Genomic DNA, 19999 nt, shown 5'->3' on the forward strand with positions numbered 1-19999 from the left:
AGAATTCACAAAATGAGTACAACGTAAAACACAAAATAATGCATGCAGAGCAGAACTAGGCCGATACCCACTAATTATCAAAATCCAGAAAAGAGCCGTTAAACAACCATCTTAAAGGAAGCGATTCCCAAACCTTCCATAACAAAGCCATCACCTACAGAGAGATGAACCTGGAGAAGAGTCCCCAAAGCAAGCTGGTCCTGGGGCTCTGTTCACAAACACAAACAGACCCCACAGAGCCCCAGGACTACAACACAATTAGACCCAACCAAATCATGAGAAAACAAAAAGAGAATTAAAAAACAGAGCAAACTAGAATGCTATTTGGCCCTAAACAGAGAGTACACAGTGGCAGAATACCTGACCACTGTGACTGACCCAAAATTAAGGAAATCTTTGACTATGTATAGACTCAGTGAGCATAGCCTTGCTATTGAGAAAGGCCGCCGTAGGCAGACCTGGCTCTCAAGACAGGCGATGTGCACACTGCCCACAAAATGAGGTGGAAACTAAGCTGAAATTCCTAACTTCCTGCCAAATGTATGACCATATTAGAGACACATATTTCCCTGTTCCCTGTTCCCTGTTCCCTCTTCCCATGTTCCCTGTTCCATGTTCCATGTTCCCTGTTCCCTGTTCCATGTTCCCTGTTCCCTGTTCCCTGTTCCATGTTCCCTGTTCACTGTTCCCTGTTCCATGTTCCCTGTTCCTTGTTCCCTGTTCACTGTTCCATGTTCCCTGTTCCCTGTTCCATGTTCCCTGTTCCCTGTTCCCTGTTCCATGTTCCATGTTCCCTGTTCCCTGTTCCCTGTTCACTGTTCCATGTTCCCTGTTCCATGTTCCCTGTCACAGTCTGTGTGTGTGTGTACTTCCTGCCCTGTTCCCTGTTCCCTGTTAACTGTTCCCTGTTCCCTGTTCCCTGTTCCATGTTCCCTGTTCCCTGTTCCATGTTCCCTGTTCCCTGTTCCCTGTTCCCTGTTCCCTGTTCCATGTTCCCTGTTCCCTGTTCCCTGTTCCATGTTCCATGTTCCCTGTTCCCTGTTCCCTGTTCACTGTTCCATGTTCCCTGTTCCATGTTCCCTGTCACAGTCTGTGTGTGTGTGTACTTCCTGCCCTGTTCCCTGTTCCCTGTTAACTGTTCCCTGTTCCCTGTTCCCTGTTCCCTGTTCCATGTTCCCTGTTCCCTGTTCCCTGTTCCCTGTTCCCTGTTCCCTTTTCCATGTTCCATGTTCCATGTTCCCTGTTCCCTGTTCCCTGTTCCCTGTTCCCTGTTCCATGTTCCCTGTTCCCTGTTCCCTGTTCCAGTCTGTGTTCTCAGAGCATGTTGCCTGCCGCCTCAGCTCCCCATTCTAGTACAACATCTTTATGACACCTTGCACACTCAGAACAGGGGACAGAGCAGTCAATGGGGACAACATGTTATGATACCATGGTACATTACCCATGGTAGAGCGTAGAGCGTAGAGCGTAGTGTAGAGCGTAGCGTAGAGAGTAGAGCGTAGTGTAGAGTGCGGAGTGCAGAGCGTAGAGCGTAGAGCGTAGAGTAGAGTGTAGAGTGTAGAGCGTAGTGTAGAGCGTAGCGTAGAGTGTTGAGCGTAGAGCGTTGAGCGAAGAGCGTAGTGTAGAGCGTAGAGCATAGAGCGTAGAGCGTAGAGTAGAGTGTAGAGTGTAGAGCGTAGTGTAGAGCGTAGCGTAGAGTGTTGAGCGTAGAGCGTTGAGCGAAGAGCGTAGTGTAGAGCGTAGAGCATAGAGCGTAGAGCGTAGTGTAGAGTGTAGAGCGTAGTGTAGAGCGTAGAGCATAGAGCGTAGAGCGTAGTGTAGAGCGTAGAGCGTAGTGTAGAGTGTAGAGCGTAGCGTAGAGCGTAGTGTAGAGCGTTGAGCGTAGAGCGTAGTGTAGAGTGTAGAGCGTAGAGCATAGTGTAGAGTGTAGAGCGTAGCGTAGAGCGTAGTGTAGAGCGTAGAGCGTAGAGCGTAGTGTAGAGTGTAGAGTGTAGAGCGTAGTGTAGAGCGTAGAGCGTAGTGTAGAGCGTAGAGCGTTGAGCGTAGTGTAGAGTGTAGAGTGTAGAGCGTAGTGTAGAGCGTAGAGCGTAGAGCGTAGTGTAGAGCGTAGAGCGTAGTGTAGAGTGTAGAGCGTAGAGCGTAGTGTAGAGTGTAGAGCGTAGCGTAGAGCGTAGTGTAGAGCGTTGAGCGTAGAGCGTAGTGTAGAGTGTAGAGCGTAGAGCGTAGTGTAGAGTGTAGAGCGTAGCGTAGAGCGTAGTGTAGAGCGTTGAGCGTAGAGCGTAGTGTAGAGTTTAGAGTGTAGAGCGTAGCATAGAGCGTAGATCGTAGTGTAGAGCGTAGAGCGTAGTGTAGAGCGTAGAGCGTAGTGTAGAGCGTAGAGCGTAGAGCGTAGTGTAGAGCGTAGAGCGTAGTGTAGAGTGTAGAGCGTAGCGTAGAGCGTAGAGCGTAGTGTAGAGCGTAGTGTAGAGCGTAGAGCGTAGAGTGTAGTATAGAGCGTAGTGTAGAGCGTAGAGCGTAGTGTAGAGCGTAGAGCGAGTGTAGAGCGTAGAGCGTAGTGTAGAGCGTAGTGTAGAGCGTAGAGCGTAGAGCGTAGTGTAGAGTGTAGAGCGTAGAGCGTTGAGCGTAGTGTAGAGCGTAGAACGTAGTGTAGAGCGTAGTGTAGAGCGTAGAGCGTAGAGCGTAGTGTAGAGCGTAGAGCGTAGTGTAGAGCGTAGTGTAGAGCGTAGTGTAGAGCGTAGAGCGTAGAGCGTATTGTAGAGCGTAGAGCGTAGAGCGTTGAGCGTAGAGCGTTGAGCGTAGAGCGTAGTGTAGAGCATAGAGCATAGAGCGTAGTGTAGAGCGTAGTGTAGAGCGTAGAGCGTAGTGTAGAGCGTAGAGTGTAGTGTAGAGCGTAGTGTAGAGCGTAGAGCGTAGTGTAGAGCGTAGTGCGTAGTGTAGAGCGTAGAGCGTATTTTAGAGTGTAGAGCGTAGTGTAGAGCGTAGAGCGTAGAGCGTAGAGCGTAGAGCGTTGAGCGTTGAGCGTAGAGCGTTGAGCGTAGAGCGTAGAGCGTTGAGCGTAGAGCGTTGAGCGTAGTGTAGAGCGTAGAGCGTAGAGCGTAGAGCGTAGTATAGAGCGTAGACTGTATAGCGTAGAGCGTAGAGCGTAGTGTAGAGCGTAGAGCATAGAGCGTAGAGCGTAGTGTAGAGCGTAGAGCGTAGCGTAGAGAGTAGAGCGTAGTGTAGAGCGTAGAGCGTAGCGTAGAGAGTAGAGCGTAGTGTAGAGCGTTGAGCGTAGAGCGAAGAGCGTAGAGCGTACTGTAGAGTGCGGAGTGCGGAGTGCAGAGCGTAGTGTAGAGCGTAGTGTAGAGTGTAGAGTGTAGAGCGTAGAGCGTAGTGTAGAGCGTTGAGCGTAGAGCGTAGAGCGTAGTGTAGAGCGTTGTGTAGAGAGTAGAGCGTAGTGTAGAGCGTATAGTAGAGCGTAGAGCGTAGTGTCGAGCGTAGAGCGTAGTGTAGAGCGTAGAGCGTAGTGTAGAGCGTAGAGCGTAGAGCGTAGCGTTGAGCGTAGAGCATAGAGCGTAGAGCGTAGAGCGTAGTGTAGAGCGTAGAGCGTAGAGCGTAGCGTAGAGAGTAGAGCGTAGTGTAGAGCGTTGAGCGTAGAGCGTAGAGCGTAGTGTAGAGCGTAGAGGATAGAGCGTAGAGCGTTGAGCGTAGAGCGTTGAGCGTAGTGTAGAGCGTAGACTGTAGAGCGTAGAGCGTAGAGCGTAGTGTAGAGCGTAGAGCATAGAGCGTAGAGCGTAGAGCGTTGAGCGTAGTGTAGAGCGTAGACTGTAGAGCGTAGAGCGTAGAGCGTAGAGCGTAGTATAGAGCGTAGACTGTATAGCGTAGAGCGTAGAGCGTAGTGTAGAGCGTAGAGCATAGAGCGTAGAGCGTAGAGCGTAGAGCGTAGAGCGTACTGTAGAGTGCGGAGTGTGGAGTGCAGAGCGTAGTGTAGAGCGTAGTGTAGAGCGTAGTGTAGAGCGTAGAGCGTAGTGTAGAGTGTTGAGCGTAGAGCGTAGAGCGTAGTGTAGAGCGTTGTGTAGAGAGTAGAGCGTAGTGTAGAGCGTAGAGCATAGAGCGTAGAGCGTAGTGTAGAGCGTAGAGCGTAGAGAGTAGAGCGTAGTGTAGAGCGTTGAGCGTAGAGCGTAGAGCGTAGAGCGTAGAGCGTACTGTAGAGTGCGGAGTGCGGAGTGCAGAGCGTAGTGTAGAGCGTAGTTTAGAGCGTAGAGCGTAGTGTAGAGCGTTGTGTAGAGAGTAGAGCGTAGTGTAGAGCGTATAGTAGAGCATAGAGCGTAGAGCGTAGTGTAGAGTGCGGAGTGCGGAGTGCAGAGCGTAGAGCGTAGTGTAGAGCGTAGAGCGTAGTGTAGAGCGTAGAGCATAGTGTAGAACGTAGAGCGTAGAGTGTAGAGCGTAGTGTAGAGCGTTGAGCGTAGAGCGTAGAGCGTAGTGTAGAGCGTAGAGCGTAGCGTAGAGAGTAGAGCGTAGTGTAGAGCGTTGAGCGTAGAGCGTAGAGCGTAGTGTAGAGCGTAGAGCGTAGAGCGTACTGTAGAGTGCGGAGTGCGGAGTGCAGAGCGTAGTGTAGAGCGTAGTGTAGAGCGTTGAGCGTAGAGCGTAGAGCGTAGTGTAGAGTGCGGAGTGCGGAGTGTAGAGCGTAGAGCGTAGAGCGTAGTGTAGAGCGTTGAGCGTAGAGCATAGAGCGTAGAGCGTAGTGTAGAGCGTAGAGCGTAGAGCGTAGCGTAGAGAGTAGAGCGTAGTGTAGAGCGTTAAGCGTAGAGCGTAGAGCGTAGTGTAGAGTGCGGAGTGCAGAGTGCAGAGCGTAGTGTAGAGCGTAGAGCGTAGAGCGTAGTGTAGAGCGTAGTGTAGAGTGTAAAGTGTAGACCGTAGTGTAGAGCGTAGAGTAGAGCGTAGAGCGTAGTGTAGAGCGTAGAGCGTAGTGTAGAGTGCGGAGTGCGGAGTGCGGAGTGCAGAGCGTAGAGCGTAGTGTAGAGCGTAGAGCGTAGAGCGTAGAGCGTAGAGCGTAGAGTGTAGAGCGTAGTGTAGAGCGTAGAGCGTAGAGCGTAGAGCGTAGTGTAGAGCGTAGAGCGTAGAGTGTTAATACTGTTGGTTATTGTCTCCATGATTAAAACAGCCTTTTATTCTGTATCACAGAAACAGAGATTAAATACAGCAGCAGCATCTCACTGTAAACTGTTTCCCTCTGAGTAGAGAGAATTTATGCTGACACACACACACACACACACACACACACACACAGCCACAACAACAGGCCTGCTCCTAGTACCTCAGTCGAATCACCAGAGATCTCCATAAACTCTTACAGACCCAGATGTAATCCTGTTCCACCACTGGGGAGTCGTGGTGAGGCACCTGTAGCTGTGTGACCTGGAGTTATTCGATCTTCTCACGACAACACTACTGCACTAAACGCTTTATTACAGTAGAAGGACATTGGGGAGTTGCTCTTTGGAGTCTTTTTTTTTTTTTTTTTTTTTTTTTTTTTCTTTTTTTTTTTTTTGGGGGAATGGATCAGCTTAATATTGCAGATAGATTGTATCTTCTATCAATGTAATTGTCTGCATCACTTCCAATCCCCCCATGTTTTTTTTTTTTTTTTTTTATATATATATATTTTTTTATATATATACTCCCCTTTATTACTTTTCAACCCCACCATGCTCTTTGGAGTCTTGCTCCCATTATCAGATGCACTGATTGACAGATCAAGGGAGATCACCACAGCCTTTACTCTACTCCACTGTGTCTATTTTACAATAAAACAACTACTCTACTCCACTGTGTCTATTTACAATAAAACAATTACTCTACTCCACTGTGTCTATTTACAATAAAACAACTACTCTACTCCACTGTGTCTATTTACAATAAAACAATTACTCTACTCCACTGTGTCTATTTACAATAAAACAACTACTCTACTCCACTGTGTCTATTTACAATAAAACAATTACTCTACTCCACTGTGTCTATTTACAATAAAACAATTACTCTACTCCACTGTGTCTATTTACAATAAAACAATTACTCTACTCCACTGTGTCTATTTACAATAAAACAATTACTCTACTCCACTGTGTCTATTTACAATAAAACAATTACTCTACTCCACTGTGTCTATTTACAATAAAACAACTACTCTACTCCACTGTGTCTATTTACAATAAAACAATTACTCTACTGCACTGTGTCTATTTACAATACAATGACAGGACATTGGGTGCCTAGGATGGCAGTCTCTCTCCCATTGTCTTAGATAGTACGACTTTAGTCCACTCTGATTGGTCAGAACTAGAATGGCATAGGAGTGACCCCACCTGAGTGACCCCCCCACCTGAGTGACCCCCACCTGAGTGACCCCACCTGTCGGAAACTCTGAAGACAATAGTCTCCCTCCTAGAGAAATTATATTGTTGTGTGGAGTGCTTCCAATTAGTCTGGTTGCCAAGGGTTTCTTATGGAGGGGAGTCATGTTACTAAAGCTCAGGAAACGGACAAGAATAGAGCAGGTCATTAAAGGTAAAAGGACCAGAGAAGAATGGAGACTAGCTGGAATGGCAAACAGTAGTCCGAATGGCACCCTATACTCTATTTACAGTCAACATAGTGCACTACTTGGATCAGGGCCCATAGGGCTAAGTGATGCCCTATATAGTGAATAGGATGCCATTTCGGGACACACAGATTAAGCCCATGTCATGACTGTTTCTTGGATAACACTGCTTGGACTTCAATAACAAGTGTGTTTATACATTTTCCATGTTTGTTTGTTTTTTTCTCTTCTGTCACAAGAGACACATTTTCTCCTTGTTTTTCTTGGACTTCCAAAACTAAACATGTTTGTATCTCTCCATGTGTTTCTTGCCAGATATGACTACATAGAGATCCGTGATGGTAACAGTGAGAACGCAGACCTGTTGGGTAAACACTGCAGCAACATCGCCCCTCCAGCCATCATATCCTCAGGCCCTGTCCTCCTCATCAGGTTCGTCTCTGACTACGCTCACCAGGGAGCTGGCTTCTCACTGCGATATGAGATCTTCAAGACTGGTGAGTGATATGCACAATAACAAAGCGTACATAAAACTACACAAATACATTGGGACAAACCGACTCAGCTGGCAGAGAGACACAACTAGGGGTGATCTAAACATTTTGGACCAGTTTTGCGGACACGGATTAAACCTAGTCTTGGAGTAAAAAGTAACTTTCAATGGAGATATTCTGGCAGTCATAGAGTAGCTAGATAGACGAATATGTTGGGACATAATGCATCTTCTGTTAATAGCTATCATCTAAGGAATATATCACATCATTATCTCTGAGGAGTATATCACATCATTATCTCTGAGGAATATATCACATCATTATCTCTGAGGAATATATCACATCATTATCTCTGAGGAATATATCGCATCATTATCTCTAAGAAGGAATATATCACATCATTATCTCTGAGGAGTATATCACATCATTATCTCTGAGGAATATATCACATCATTATCTCTGAGGAATATATCACATCATTATCTCTGAGGAATATATCACATCATTATCTCTGAGGAGTATATCACATCATTATCTCTGAGGAATATATCACATCATTATCTCTGAGGAATATATCACATCATTATCTCTGAGGAATACATCACATCATTATCTCTGAGGAATATATCACATCATTATCTCTGAGGAGTATATCACATCATTATCTCTGAGGAATATATCACATCATTATCTCTGAGGAATATATCACATCATTATCTCTGAGGAGTATATCACATCATTATCTCTGAGGAATATATCACATCATTATCTCTGAGGAATATATCACATCATTATCTCTGAGGAATATATCACATCATTATCTCTGAGGAATATATCACATCATTATCTCTGAGGAATATATCACATCATTATCTCTGAGGAATATATCACATCATTATCTCTAAGGAATATATCACATCATTATCTCTGAGGAATATATCACATCATTATCTCTGAGGAATATATCACATCATTATCTCTGAGGAGTATATCACATCATTATCTCTGAGGAATATATAACAGCATTATCTCTGAGGAATATATCACAGCATTATCTCTGAGGAATATATCCCATCATTATCTCTGAGGAATATATCCCATCATTATCTCTGAGGAATATATCCCATCATTATCTCTGAGGAATACAGTGGGGAAAAAAAGTATTTAGTCAGCCACCAATTGTGCAAGTTCTCCCACTTAAAAAGATGAGAGAGGCCTGTAATTTTCATCATAGGTACACGTCAACTATGACAGACAAAATGAGGAAAAAAAATCCAGAAAATCACATTGTAGGATTTTTAATGAATTTATTTGCAAATTATGGTGGAAAATAAGTATTTGGTCAATAACAAAAGTTTCTCAATACTTTGTTATATACCCTTTGTTGGCAATGACACAGGTCAAACGTTTTCTGTAAGTCTTCACAAGGTTTTCACACACTGTTGCTGGTATTTTGGCCCATTCCTCCATGCAGATCTCCTCTAGAGCAGTGATGTTTTGGGGCTGTCGCTGGGCAACACAGACTTTCAACTCCCTCCAAAGATTTTCTATGGGGTTGAGATCTGGAGACTGGCTAGGCCACTCCAGGACCTTGAAATGCTTCTTACGAAGCCACTCCTTCGTTGCCCGGGCGGTGTGTTTGGGATCATTGTCATGCTGAAAGACCCAGCCACATTTCATCTTCAATGCCCTTGCTGATGGAAGGAGGTTTTCACTCAAAATCTCACGATACATGGCCCCATTCATTCTTTCCTTTACACGGATCAGTCGTCCTGGTCCCTTTGCAGAAAAACAGCCCCAAAGCATGATGTTTCCACCCCCATGCTTCACAGTAGGTATGGTGTTCTTTGGATGCAACTCAGCATTCTTTGTCCTCCAAACACGACTGAGTTGAGTTTTTACCAAAAAGTTATATTTTGGTTTCATCTGACCATATGACATTCTCCCAATCCTCTTCTGGATCATCCAAATGCACTCTAGCAAACTTCAGACGGGCCTGGACATGTACTGGCTTAAGCAGGGGGACACGTCAAGCACTGCAGGATTTGAGTCCCTGGCGGCGTAGTGTGTTACTGATGGTAGGCTTTGTTACTTTGGTCCCAGCTCTCTGCAGGTCATTCACTAGGTCCCCCCGTGTGGTTCTGGGATTTTTGCTCACCGTTCTTGTGATCATTTTGATCCCACAGGGTGAGATCTTGCATGGAGCCCCAGATCGAGGGAGATTATCAGTGGTCTTGTATGTCTTCCATTTCCTAATAATTGCTCCCACAGTTGATTTCTTCAAACCAAGCTGCTTACCTATTGCATATTCAGTCTTCCCAGCCTGGTGCAGGTCTACAATTTTGTTTCTGGTGTCCTTTGACAGCTCTTTGGTCTTGGCCATAGTGGAGTTTGGATTGTGACTGTTTGAGGTTGTGGACAGGTGTCTTTTATACTGATAACAAGTTCAAACAGGTGCCATTAATACAGGTAACGGGTGGAGGACAGAGGAGCCTCTTAAAGAAGAAGTTACAGGTCTGTGAGAGCCAGAAATCTTGCTTGTTTGTAGGTGACCAAATACTTATTTTCCACCATAATTTGCAAATAAATTCATTAAAAATTCTACAATGTGATTTTCTGGATTTTTTTTTCTCATTTTGTCTGTCATAGTTGACGTGTACCTATGATGAAAATTACAGGCCTCTCTCATCTTTTTAAGTGGGAGAACTTGCACAATTGGTGGCTGACTAAATACTTTTTTTCCCCACTGTATATCACATCATTGTCTCTGAGGAATATATCCCATCATTATCTCTAAGGAGTATATAACATCATTATCTCTGAGGAATATATCACATCATTATCTCTGAGGAATATATCACATCATTATCTCTGAGGAGTATATCACATCATTATCTCTGAGGAATATATCACATCATTATCTCTGAGGAATATATCCCATCATTATCTCTGAGGAATATATCCCATCATTATCTCTGAGGAATATATCACATCATTGTCTCTGAGGAATATATCACATCATTATCTCTAAGGAGTATATAACATCATTATCTCTGAGGAATATATCACATCATTATCTCTAAGGAGTATATAACATCATTATCTCTGAGGAATATATCACATCATTATCTCTGAGGAGTATATCCCATCATTATCTCTGAGGAAAATATCACATCATTATCTCTAAGGAGTATATAACATCATTATCTCTGAGGAATATATCACATCATTATCTCTGAGGAATATATCACATCATTATCTCTGAGGAATATATCACATCATTATCTCTGAGGAGTATATCACATCATTATCTCTGAGGAATATATCACATCATTATCTCTGAGGAATATATCCCATCATTATCTCTGAGGAATATATCACATCATTGTCTCTGAGGAATATATCACATCATTATCTCTAAGGAGTATATAACATCATTATCTCTGAGGAATATATCACATCATTATCTCTAAGGAGTATATAACATCATTATCTCTGAGGAATATATCACATCATTATCTCTAAGGAGTATATCACATCATTATCTCTGAGGAATATATCACACCATTATCTCTAAGGAGTATATAACATCATTATCTCTGAGGAATATATCACATCATTATCTCTAAGGAGTATATCACATCATTATCTCTGAGGAATATATCACATCATTATCTCTAAGAAGGAGTATATCACATCATTATCTCTGAGGAGTATATCACATCATTATCTCTGAGGAATATATCACATCATTATCTCTGAGGAATATATCACATCATTATCTCTAAGGAGTATATCACATCATTATCTCTGAGGAGTATATCACATCCATCACCCATGTTGTTTTTGAGGGTTGTTTGAAGGTTCACAGTCAAACATTTAAGAAAACATTAAATAATTATCTCTAAGGAATATATCACATCATTAAATACTAAGGAGGAATGTATCACATCATTATCTCTTAGGAGGAAAATAATACATAATTATCTTTAAGGAGAAATATATCACATCGTTATCTCTGAGGAGCAATATATCACATCATTATCTCTCAGGAGGAATATATCACATCATTATCTCTAAGAAGGAATATATCACATCATTATCTCTCAGGAGGAATATATCACATCATTATCTCTAAGGAATATATCACATCATTATCTCTAAGAAGGAATATATCACATCATTATCTCTAAGGAATATATCACATTATTATCTCTCAGGAGGAATATATCACATCATTATCTCTAAGGAATATATCACATCATTATCTCTTAGGAGGAAAATAATACATAATTATCTTTAAGGAGAAATATATCACATCGTTATCTCTGAGGAGCAATATATCACATCATTATCTCTCAGGAGGAATATATCACATCATTATCTCTAAGAAGGAATATATCACATCATTATCTCTCAGGAGGAATATATCACATCATTATCTCTAAGGAATATATCACATCATTATCTCTAAGAAGGAATATATCACATCATTATCACTAAGGAATATATCACATCATTATCTCTAAGGAATATATCACATCATTATCTCTCAGGAGGAATATATTACATCATTATCACTAAGGAATATATCACATCATTATCTCTAAGAAGGAATATATCACATCATTATCTCTAAGGAATATATCACATCATTATCTCTCAGGCGGAATATATCACATCATTATCTCTAAGGAATATATCAAATCATTATCTCTAAGAAGGAATATATCACATCATTATCTCTAAGGAATATATCACATCATTATCTCTAAGAAGGAATATATCACATCATTATCTCTAAGGAATATATCACATCATCAATACTTGTTTTCGAGTGCTGTGTGAAGGGTCATGACTAAACTTTCTCAAACATAAAATATGATTTACAATGGTATCAATTCATAAACACTATGCCATGGGATCGGTACGTCAAAACAATGGTATCTTTGTAGGGGTAGGGGTTGACTAAATGTTTTGGGGTCACTGTTGACATTCACACAGGAAGCTAGATTAGGCTCCTCCCCCTTCCTCTGTCTATTATTCTGTATTTCTAAGCGGCCTTGGTGTTCATGTGTCAATCCAACCCAGATGGGATGAGATGATTGGTTGTTGAAAGGAGGGAATCCCTCTCATTGGTCATATCATGCCTCATTGCCTGACCTAGACCTAGAGGCTTCATGACATCATTCTCAGTGTCTGCGTTCCAAATGGCACCCTATTTCTTATATAGTGCACTACTTTAGACCCGGGCCCTGGACTCCCTGGACACACACACACACACACCCCCCTGAGGGAGACCCAGAGGAGACGCTAGCAAGGCCCGGGGGAACCTGGTAGAGGCTTGGCCACTCGTGATGCTGCCTGTTGAACACACACCTTGACTCATTCAGATCAAGGGCAAGAAAATAATGATCTAGAAAATAAACGGCGGTCAGTCGACTTCTCTTCCACCCTGCATCTCTTGTCCCTGGGGGTAGAGGGAGGAGAGGAGGGGGGAGAGGGGGGAGAGGAGGGGGAGAGGGAGGAGAGGAGGGGGGAGAGGGAGGAGAGGAGGGGGGAGAGGGGGTGAGGTGGGGAGGGGGTAGAGGGAGGAGAGGAGGGGGGAGAGGGGGGAGGAGGGGGTAGAGGGAGGAGAGGAGGGGGGAGAGGGAGGAGAGGAGGGGGGAGAGGGGGGAGAGGAGGGGGTAGAGGGAGGAGAGGAGGGGGGAGAGGGGGGAGGAGGGGAGGGGAGAAGGGGTGATGGAGTCACTAACACAACACGGTTGGTGGTCTGGTGTAGTCTGGTTCACGGTTGGTGGTCTGGTGTAGTCTGGTTCACGGTTGGTGGTCTGGTGTAGTCTGGTTCACGGTTGGTGGTCTGGTGTAGTCTGGTTCACGGTTGGGGGTCTGGTGTAGTCTGGTTCACGGTTGGTGGTCTGGTGTAGTCTGGTTCACGGTTGGTGGTCTGGTGTAGTCTGGTTCACGGTTGGGGGTCTGGTGTAGTCTAGTTCACGGTTGGTGGTCTGGTGTAGTCTGGTTCACGGTTGGTGGTCTGGTGTAGTCTGGTTCACGGTTGGTGGTCTGGTGTAGTCTGGTTCACGGTTGGTGGTCTGGTGTAGTCTGGTTCACGGTTGGTGGTCTGGTGTAGTCTGGTTCACGGTTGGTGGTCTGGTGTAGTCTGGTTCACGGTTGGTGGTCTGGTGTAGTCTGGTTCACGGTTGGTGGTCTGGTGTAGTCTGGTTCACGGTTGGTGGTCTGGTGTAGTCTGGTTCACGGTTGGTGGTCTGGTGTAGTCTGGTTCACGGTTGGTGGTCTGGTGTAGTCTGGTTCACGGTTGGTGGTCTGGTGTAGTCTGGTTCACGGTTGGGGGTCTGGTGTAGTCTGGTTCACGGTTGGTGGTCTGGTGTAGTCTGGTTCACGGTTGGTGGTCTGGTGTAGTCTGGTTCACGGTTGGTGGTCTGGTGTAGTCTGGTTCACATTTGGTGGTCTGGTGTAGTCTGGTTCACGGTTGGTGGTCTGGTGTAGTCTGGTTCACGGTTGGTGGTCTGGTGTAGTCTGGTTCACGGTTGGGGGTCTGGTGTAGTCTGGTTTACGGTTGGTGGTCTGGTGTAGTCTGGTTCACGGTTGGTGGTCTGGTGTAGTCTGGTTCACGGTTGGTGGTCTGGTGTAGTCTGGTTCACGGTTGGGGGTCTGGTGTAGTCTGGTTCACGGTTGGTGGTCTGGTGTAGTCTGGTTCACGGTTGGTGGTCTGGTGTAGTCTGGTTCACGGTTGGTGGTCTGGTGTAGTCTGGTTCACATTTGGTGGTCTGGTGTAGTCTGGTTCACGGTTGGTGGTCTGGTGTAGTCTGGTTCACGGTTGGTGGTCTGGTGTAGTCTGGTTCATGGTTGGGGGTCTGGTGTAGTCTGGTTCACGGTTGGTGGTCTGGTGTAGTCTGGTTCACGGTTGGTGGTCTGGTGTAGTCTGGTTCACGGTTGGTGGTCTGGTGTAGTCTGGTTCACGGTTGGTGGTCTGGTGTAGTCTGGTTCACGGTTGGTGGTCTGGTGTAGTCTGGTTCACGGTTGGTGGTCTGGTGTAGTCTGGTTCACGGTTGGGGGTCTGGTGTAGTCTGGTTCACGGTTGGTGGTCTGGTGTAGTCTGGTTCACGGTTGGTGGTCTGGTGTAGTCTGGTTCACGGTTGGTGGTCTGGTGTAGTCTGCTTCACGGTTGGGGGTCTGGTGTAGTCTGGTTCACGGTTGGTGGTCTGGTGTAGTCTGGTTCACGGGCTTACTGGGACTGGGGGGAGCTCATGTGTGTGTTTGCGGTTTGACAGAACCCACCCAGCGGACTCAAACATGGCCGTTAGTGTTAACACCCCAGCACTCAGACCCTCAGAGATAGAGAGAGAGAGTGAGAGAGAGAGAGATACAGAGAGAGATACAGAGAGAGAGAGAGAGAGAGAGAGAGAGAGAGAGAGAGAGAGAGAGAGAGAGAGAGAGAGAGAGAGAGAGAGAATCACTAAAACAATACAGAAATACACTACGGAAAAAGAAGGAACAGCATGTCAGAAATCAGCTCAATGTAATTGAAGAATCCATAATAGAATCTATACTCCTGAGTGGCGCAGTGGTCTAAGGCACTGCATCGCAGTGCTAGCTGTGTCACTAGAGATCCTGGTTCGAATCCAGGCTCTGTTGTAGCCGGCCGCGACCGGGAGACCCATGGGGCGGTGCACAATTGGCCCAGCGTCGTCCAGGGTAAGGGAGGGAATGGCCGGCAGGGATGTAGCTCAGTTGGGTTCGATAGGTTGTGGGTTCGATTCCCACAGGGGGGTATGAATTTTTTTTATAACGTATGCACTAACTGTAAGTTGCTCTGGATAAGAGCGTCTGCTAAATGACTAAATAAAAATAGACTCTAACCACTTCTGGGAAAATTGGAAAACAAACAACAACACGAAGAGCTATCTATCCAAAACGGAGATGTATGGGTAACCCACTTCTCCAATCTTTTTGGCCCTATAACAGAGAACAAACAGCAAAAAAATATACATGATCAAATGCAAATCTTAGAATCAACTATTAAAGATTACCAGAACCCACTGGATTCTCTAATTACATTGAATGAACTACAGGACAAAATACAAACCCTCCAACCCAAAAAGTCCTGTGGTGTTGATGGTATCCTCAAGGAAATGATAAAATATACAGACCACACATTTCAATTAGCTATACTTAAACTCTTTAACATCATCCTTAGCTCTGGCATCTTCCCCAGTATTTGGAACCAAGGACTGATCACCCCAATCCACAAAAGTGGAGACAAATTTGACCCCAATAACTACCGTGGGATATGCGTCAACAGCAACCTTGGGAAAATCCTCTGCATTATCATTAACAGCAGACTAGTTCATTTCCTCAGTGAAAACAATGTACTGAGCAAATGTCAAATTGGCTTTTTACCAAATTACACAGACCACGTATTCACCCTGCACACCCTAATTGACAAACAAACAAACCAAAACAAAGGCAAAGTCTTCTCATGCTTTGTTGATTTCAAAAAAGCTTTTGACTCAATTTGGCATGAGGGTCTGCTATACAAATTGATGGAAAGTGCCACTTTTTTCCCCCAACCCCACTTTCAAAGTGGGGTTGGGGGAAAAACATACGACATTATAAAATCCATGTACACAAACAACAAGTGTGCGGTTAAAATTGGCAAAAAACACAATTCTTTCCACAGGGCCGTGGGGTGAGACAGGGATACAGTTTAAGCCCCACCCTCTTCAACATATATATCAACGAATTGGCGAGGGCACTAGAACAGTCTGCAGCACCCGGCCTCACCCTACTAGAATCTGAAGTCAAATGTCTTCTGTTTGCTGATGATCTGGTGCTTCTGTCACCAACCAAGGAGGGCCTACAGCAGCACCTAGATCTTCTGCACAGATTCTCTCAGACCTGGGCCCTGACAGTAAATCTCAGTAAGACAAAAATAATGGTGTTCCAAAAAAGGTCCAGTTGCCAGGACCACAAATACAAAAGCCATCTAGACACCGTTGCCCTAGAACACACAAAGAACTATACATACCTCGGCCTAAACATCAGCGCCACAGGTAACTTCCACAAAGCTGTGAACGATCTGAGAGACAAGGCAAGAAGGGCCTTCTATGGCATCAAAAGGAACATAAAATTTGACATACCAATTAGGATCTGGCTAAAAATACTTGAATCAGTTATAGAACCCATTGCCCTTTATGGTTCTGAGGTCTGGGGTCCACTCACCAACCAAGAATTCACAAAAGGGGACAAACACCAAATTGAGACTCTGCATGCAGAATTCTGCAAAAACATCCTCCGTGTACAACTTCTGAGTGTAATGTTTACTGTTAATATTTATTGTTTATTTCACTTTTGTTTATTATCTACTTCACTTGCTTTGGCAATGTTAACATACGTTTCCCATGCCAATAAAGCCCTTTAATTTAATTTAATTTAATTGAGAGAGAGAGAGAGAGCGAGAGAGAGAGAGAGAGAGAGAGTAAGAGAGAGAGAGAGAGAGAGAGAGAGAGAAAGAGAAAGAGAGATGGCGAGAGAGAGAGAGAGAGAGAAAGAGAAAGAGAGATGGAGAGAGAGAGAGAGAGAGAGAGAGAGAGAGAGAGAGGCAGAGAGAGAGAGAGGCAGAGAGAGGGAGAGAGGGGAGAGAGAGAGAGAGAGAGAGAGAGAGAGAGAGAGAGAGAGAGAGTAAGAGAGAGAGAGAGAGAGAGAGAGAGAGAGAGAGAGAGAGAGAGAGAGAGAGAGAGAGAGAGAGAGAGAGAGAGAGAGAGAGAGAAAGAGAGATGCGAGAGATGCGAGAGATGCGAGAGAGAGAGAGAGAGAGAGAGAGAGAGAGAGAGAGAGAGAGAGAGAGAGAGAGAGAGAGAGACAGAGACAGAGAGAGAGAAAGAGAGAGAGAGAGAGAGACAGAGGAAGAGAGAGGAAGAGGGAGAGAGAGAGATAGAGAGAGAGAGAGAGAAAGAGAGATGGCGAGAGAGAGAGAGAGAGAGAGAGAGAGAGAGAGAGAGAGAGAGAGAGAGAGAGAGAGAAAGAGAGATGCGAGAGATGCGAGAGAGAGAGAGAGAGAGAGAGAGAGAGAGAGAGAGAGAGAGAGAGAGAGAGAGAGAGAGAGAGAGAGAGAGAGAGAGAGACAGAGACAGAGAGAGAGAAAGAGAGAGAGAGAGAGACAGAGGAAGAGAGAGGAAGAGGGAGAGAGAGAGTAAGAGAGAGAGAGAGAGAAAGAGAGATGGCGAGAGAGAGAGAGAGAGAGAGAGAGAGAGAGAGAGAGAGAGAGAGAGAGAGAGAGAGAGAGAGAGAGAGAGAGAGAGAGAGAGAGAGAGAGAGAGAGAGAGAGAGAGAGAGAGAGAGAGAGAGAGAGAGAGAGGGAGAGAGAGAGTAAGAGAGAGAGAGAGAGAGAGACAGAGAGAAAGAGAGATGGCGAGAGAGAGAGAGAGAGAGAGACAGAGAGAGAGAGAGAGAGAGGAGGGCCTACAGCAGCACGTAGATCTTTTGCACAGATTCTCTCAGACCTGGGCCCTGACAGTGAATCTCAGTAAGAAGAAAATAACGGTATTCCATAAAAGGTCCAGTTGCCAGGACCACAAATACAAATTCTATCTAGAAACTGTTGTCAAAGAGCACACAAAGAATTATACCTCCCTCGGCCTAAACATCAACACAACAGGTAACTTCCACAAGGCTGTGAACAATATAAGAGACAAGGCACAAAGGGCCTTCTATGCCATCAAAAGGAACATAAAACTCAATTAGGATCTGGCTAAAAATACTTGAATCAGTTATAGAACCCATTGCCCTTTATGGTTGTGAGGTCTGGAGTCCGCTTACCAACCAAGAATTCACAAAATGGGACAAACACCAAATTGAGACTCTGCATGCAGAATTTTGTAAAAACATACTCTATGTACAATGTAAAATAACAAAAATAACGCATGCAGAGCAAAATTAGGATTATTCACGCTAATGATCAAGATCCAGAAAAGAGACGTTAAATTCTACAACCATCTAAAAGGAAGCGATTCTCAAACCTTCCATAACAAAGCCATCACCTACAGAGAGATGAACCTAGAGAACAGTCCTCTAAGCAAGCTGGTCCTGGGGCTCTGTTCACAAACACAAACAGACCCCACAGAGCCCCCAGGACTACAACACAATTAGACCCAACCAAATCATGAGAAAACAAAAAGAGAATTACTTGACACATTGGAAAGAATTTACAAAACAACAGAGCAAACTAGAATGCTATTTGGCCCTAAACAGAGAATACACAGTGGCAGAATACCTGACCACTGTGACTGACCCAAAATTAAGGAAATCTTTGACTATGTACAGACTCAGTGAGCATAGCCTTGCCCGGGGCTCTGTTCACTGTCACGCCCTGACGTATGGAACTAGATTCGTATTTCTATGTTTGGCCGGGTGTGGTTCCCAATCAGAGACAGCTGTCGCTCTTGTCTCTGATTGGGGATCATACTTAAGTAGCCTGTTTGCCTACTATGTTTGTGGCATCTTGTTCCTGTGTTGGGCTTGTATTGTGTATAGCCTTGGACTTCACGGTACGTTGGTTTGTTGTTTAGTTTTTTGTGTTTATTAATAAACATGTTCGCATACCAAGCTGCACCTTGGTCTGACCCGTCTCTCAACGATCGTGACATTCACAAATACAAACACACCACATAGCCCCAGGACAGCAACACAGTAGGGTTAGGGTTAGCTCGTTATTAGCTCGTTATTAGCTCGTTATTAGCTCGTTTTTTAGCTCGTTATGAATAAAACCTCCCAATACGGAGCAAAACGTTCTGTTTGCCTGCTGGGGGGCATGGAGACCCCCAGCTCTGCTAAAACGATTGACAACTACAACCGTTTTCAAGGGATTGTTAACTAAATGTTATAACTATTTGGTTGTGATATCAGTCAGACCTACACATTTCTGATTATTCCACATTTAGCTCTATCATCAGAGTTACACAGCAAGTAACTGGATGCTTTTCATGATCAGTAAACATCCATTGATCATGTCATTTCCTATACGTGAGGGTAGCCTCACAGTAGCTCTCAATATTGGCCACCATTAATTGGACATTTGAGTGATATAAAATAAAAAAACTATACCTGACAAGTATGTGTGGTTGAGGTTAATTTCCCATCCTTTGTGGGCTCTTCCTGTCAAGCAGTGGAAGGGCTCATTTGCCGATGTACTGTTAGCTGATAATGTTTACTTTGAAAGCTACCGGTAGTAACGTTCTACAGTTGGCTAAACATAGTGGTAAGTAGGCCCTAATTCCTCCGACAACGTAGGCCTACCTAGCAAAGTTAGATAACATGATCCCCTTTTCAACATTGTTTTTAAGAGTGTTTAATCGTATTGAGATAGGAGGGTGAACAGTATTTACAGACATTAGTATTGACGTAGGAGGGTGAACAGTATTGAACTTGGCTTGGCGTTCTAAATACTTGGTGGTCTTGGCTGATGGTAAAGCCAAAACATCCTTTGGGTTGTTGTGATGGGTTGACTGAGGAGAGAGAGTGGGCCATTCTACCCCCCTGCTCTGACCCACACTTTCCCTCTCTTCCATGTTGTTTTGTTCTGAGCCTAGTCTGCCCCTGAGGGGGGGGGGTAAATTAAGGCCCGTGCCCCCCTGCAGGGTAGAGAGGAGGTCTGTCTGTACCCCTATCCCCCCCCCCCCCCCCCTTTCCCCGATTCCCCGTCCAAGCCCCTCTGTGTTTAATCAGGCCAGAGCTGAACCCCCAGACAGACAGACAGACACACTTCTCACCCCTCACACGCATAGCCTACAGTAGCCTACTGTTGCTACGGTTACAATAGGAAGACTTCCTGGAAAGCTTTGCCCCACCACTAGGGCGTCAGTGCTGGGGCAGGATGGACCAATTAGAACCCAGTGTCATAACT

General features: G+C 44.8%; 1 protein-coding gene across 2 annotated transcripts in view; it reads left to right on the plus strand.

Annotated features, from left to right (window-relative positions):
• LOC121536418 (neuropilin-2) overlaps positions 1-19999 on the plus strand; it is a 282808-nt gene that overhangs the window by 74593 nt on the left and 188216 nt on the right. For both annotated transcript variants that reach the window (XM_041843674.1, XM_041843673.2), the window contains exon 3: positions 6899-7080. In XM_041843674.1, coding sequence (XP_041699608.1) covers positions 6899-7080 — 182 coding nt within the window. The remainder of the gene's footprint in view (positions 1-6898; positions 7081-19999) is intronic.

This window comes from Coregonus clupeaformis, chromosome 23 (genome assembly GCF_020615455.1).
Source record: "Coregonus clupeaformis isolate EN_2021a chromosome 23, ASM2061545v1, whole genome shotgun sequence".
Classification (NCBI taxonomy): Eukaryota; Metazoa; Chordata; class Actinopteri; order Salmoniformes; family Salmonidae; genus Coregonus; species Coregonus clupeaformis.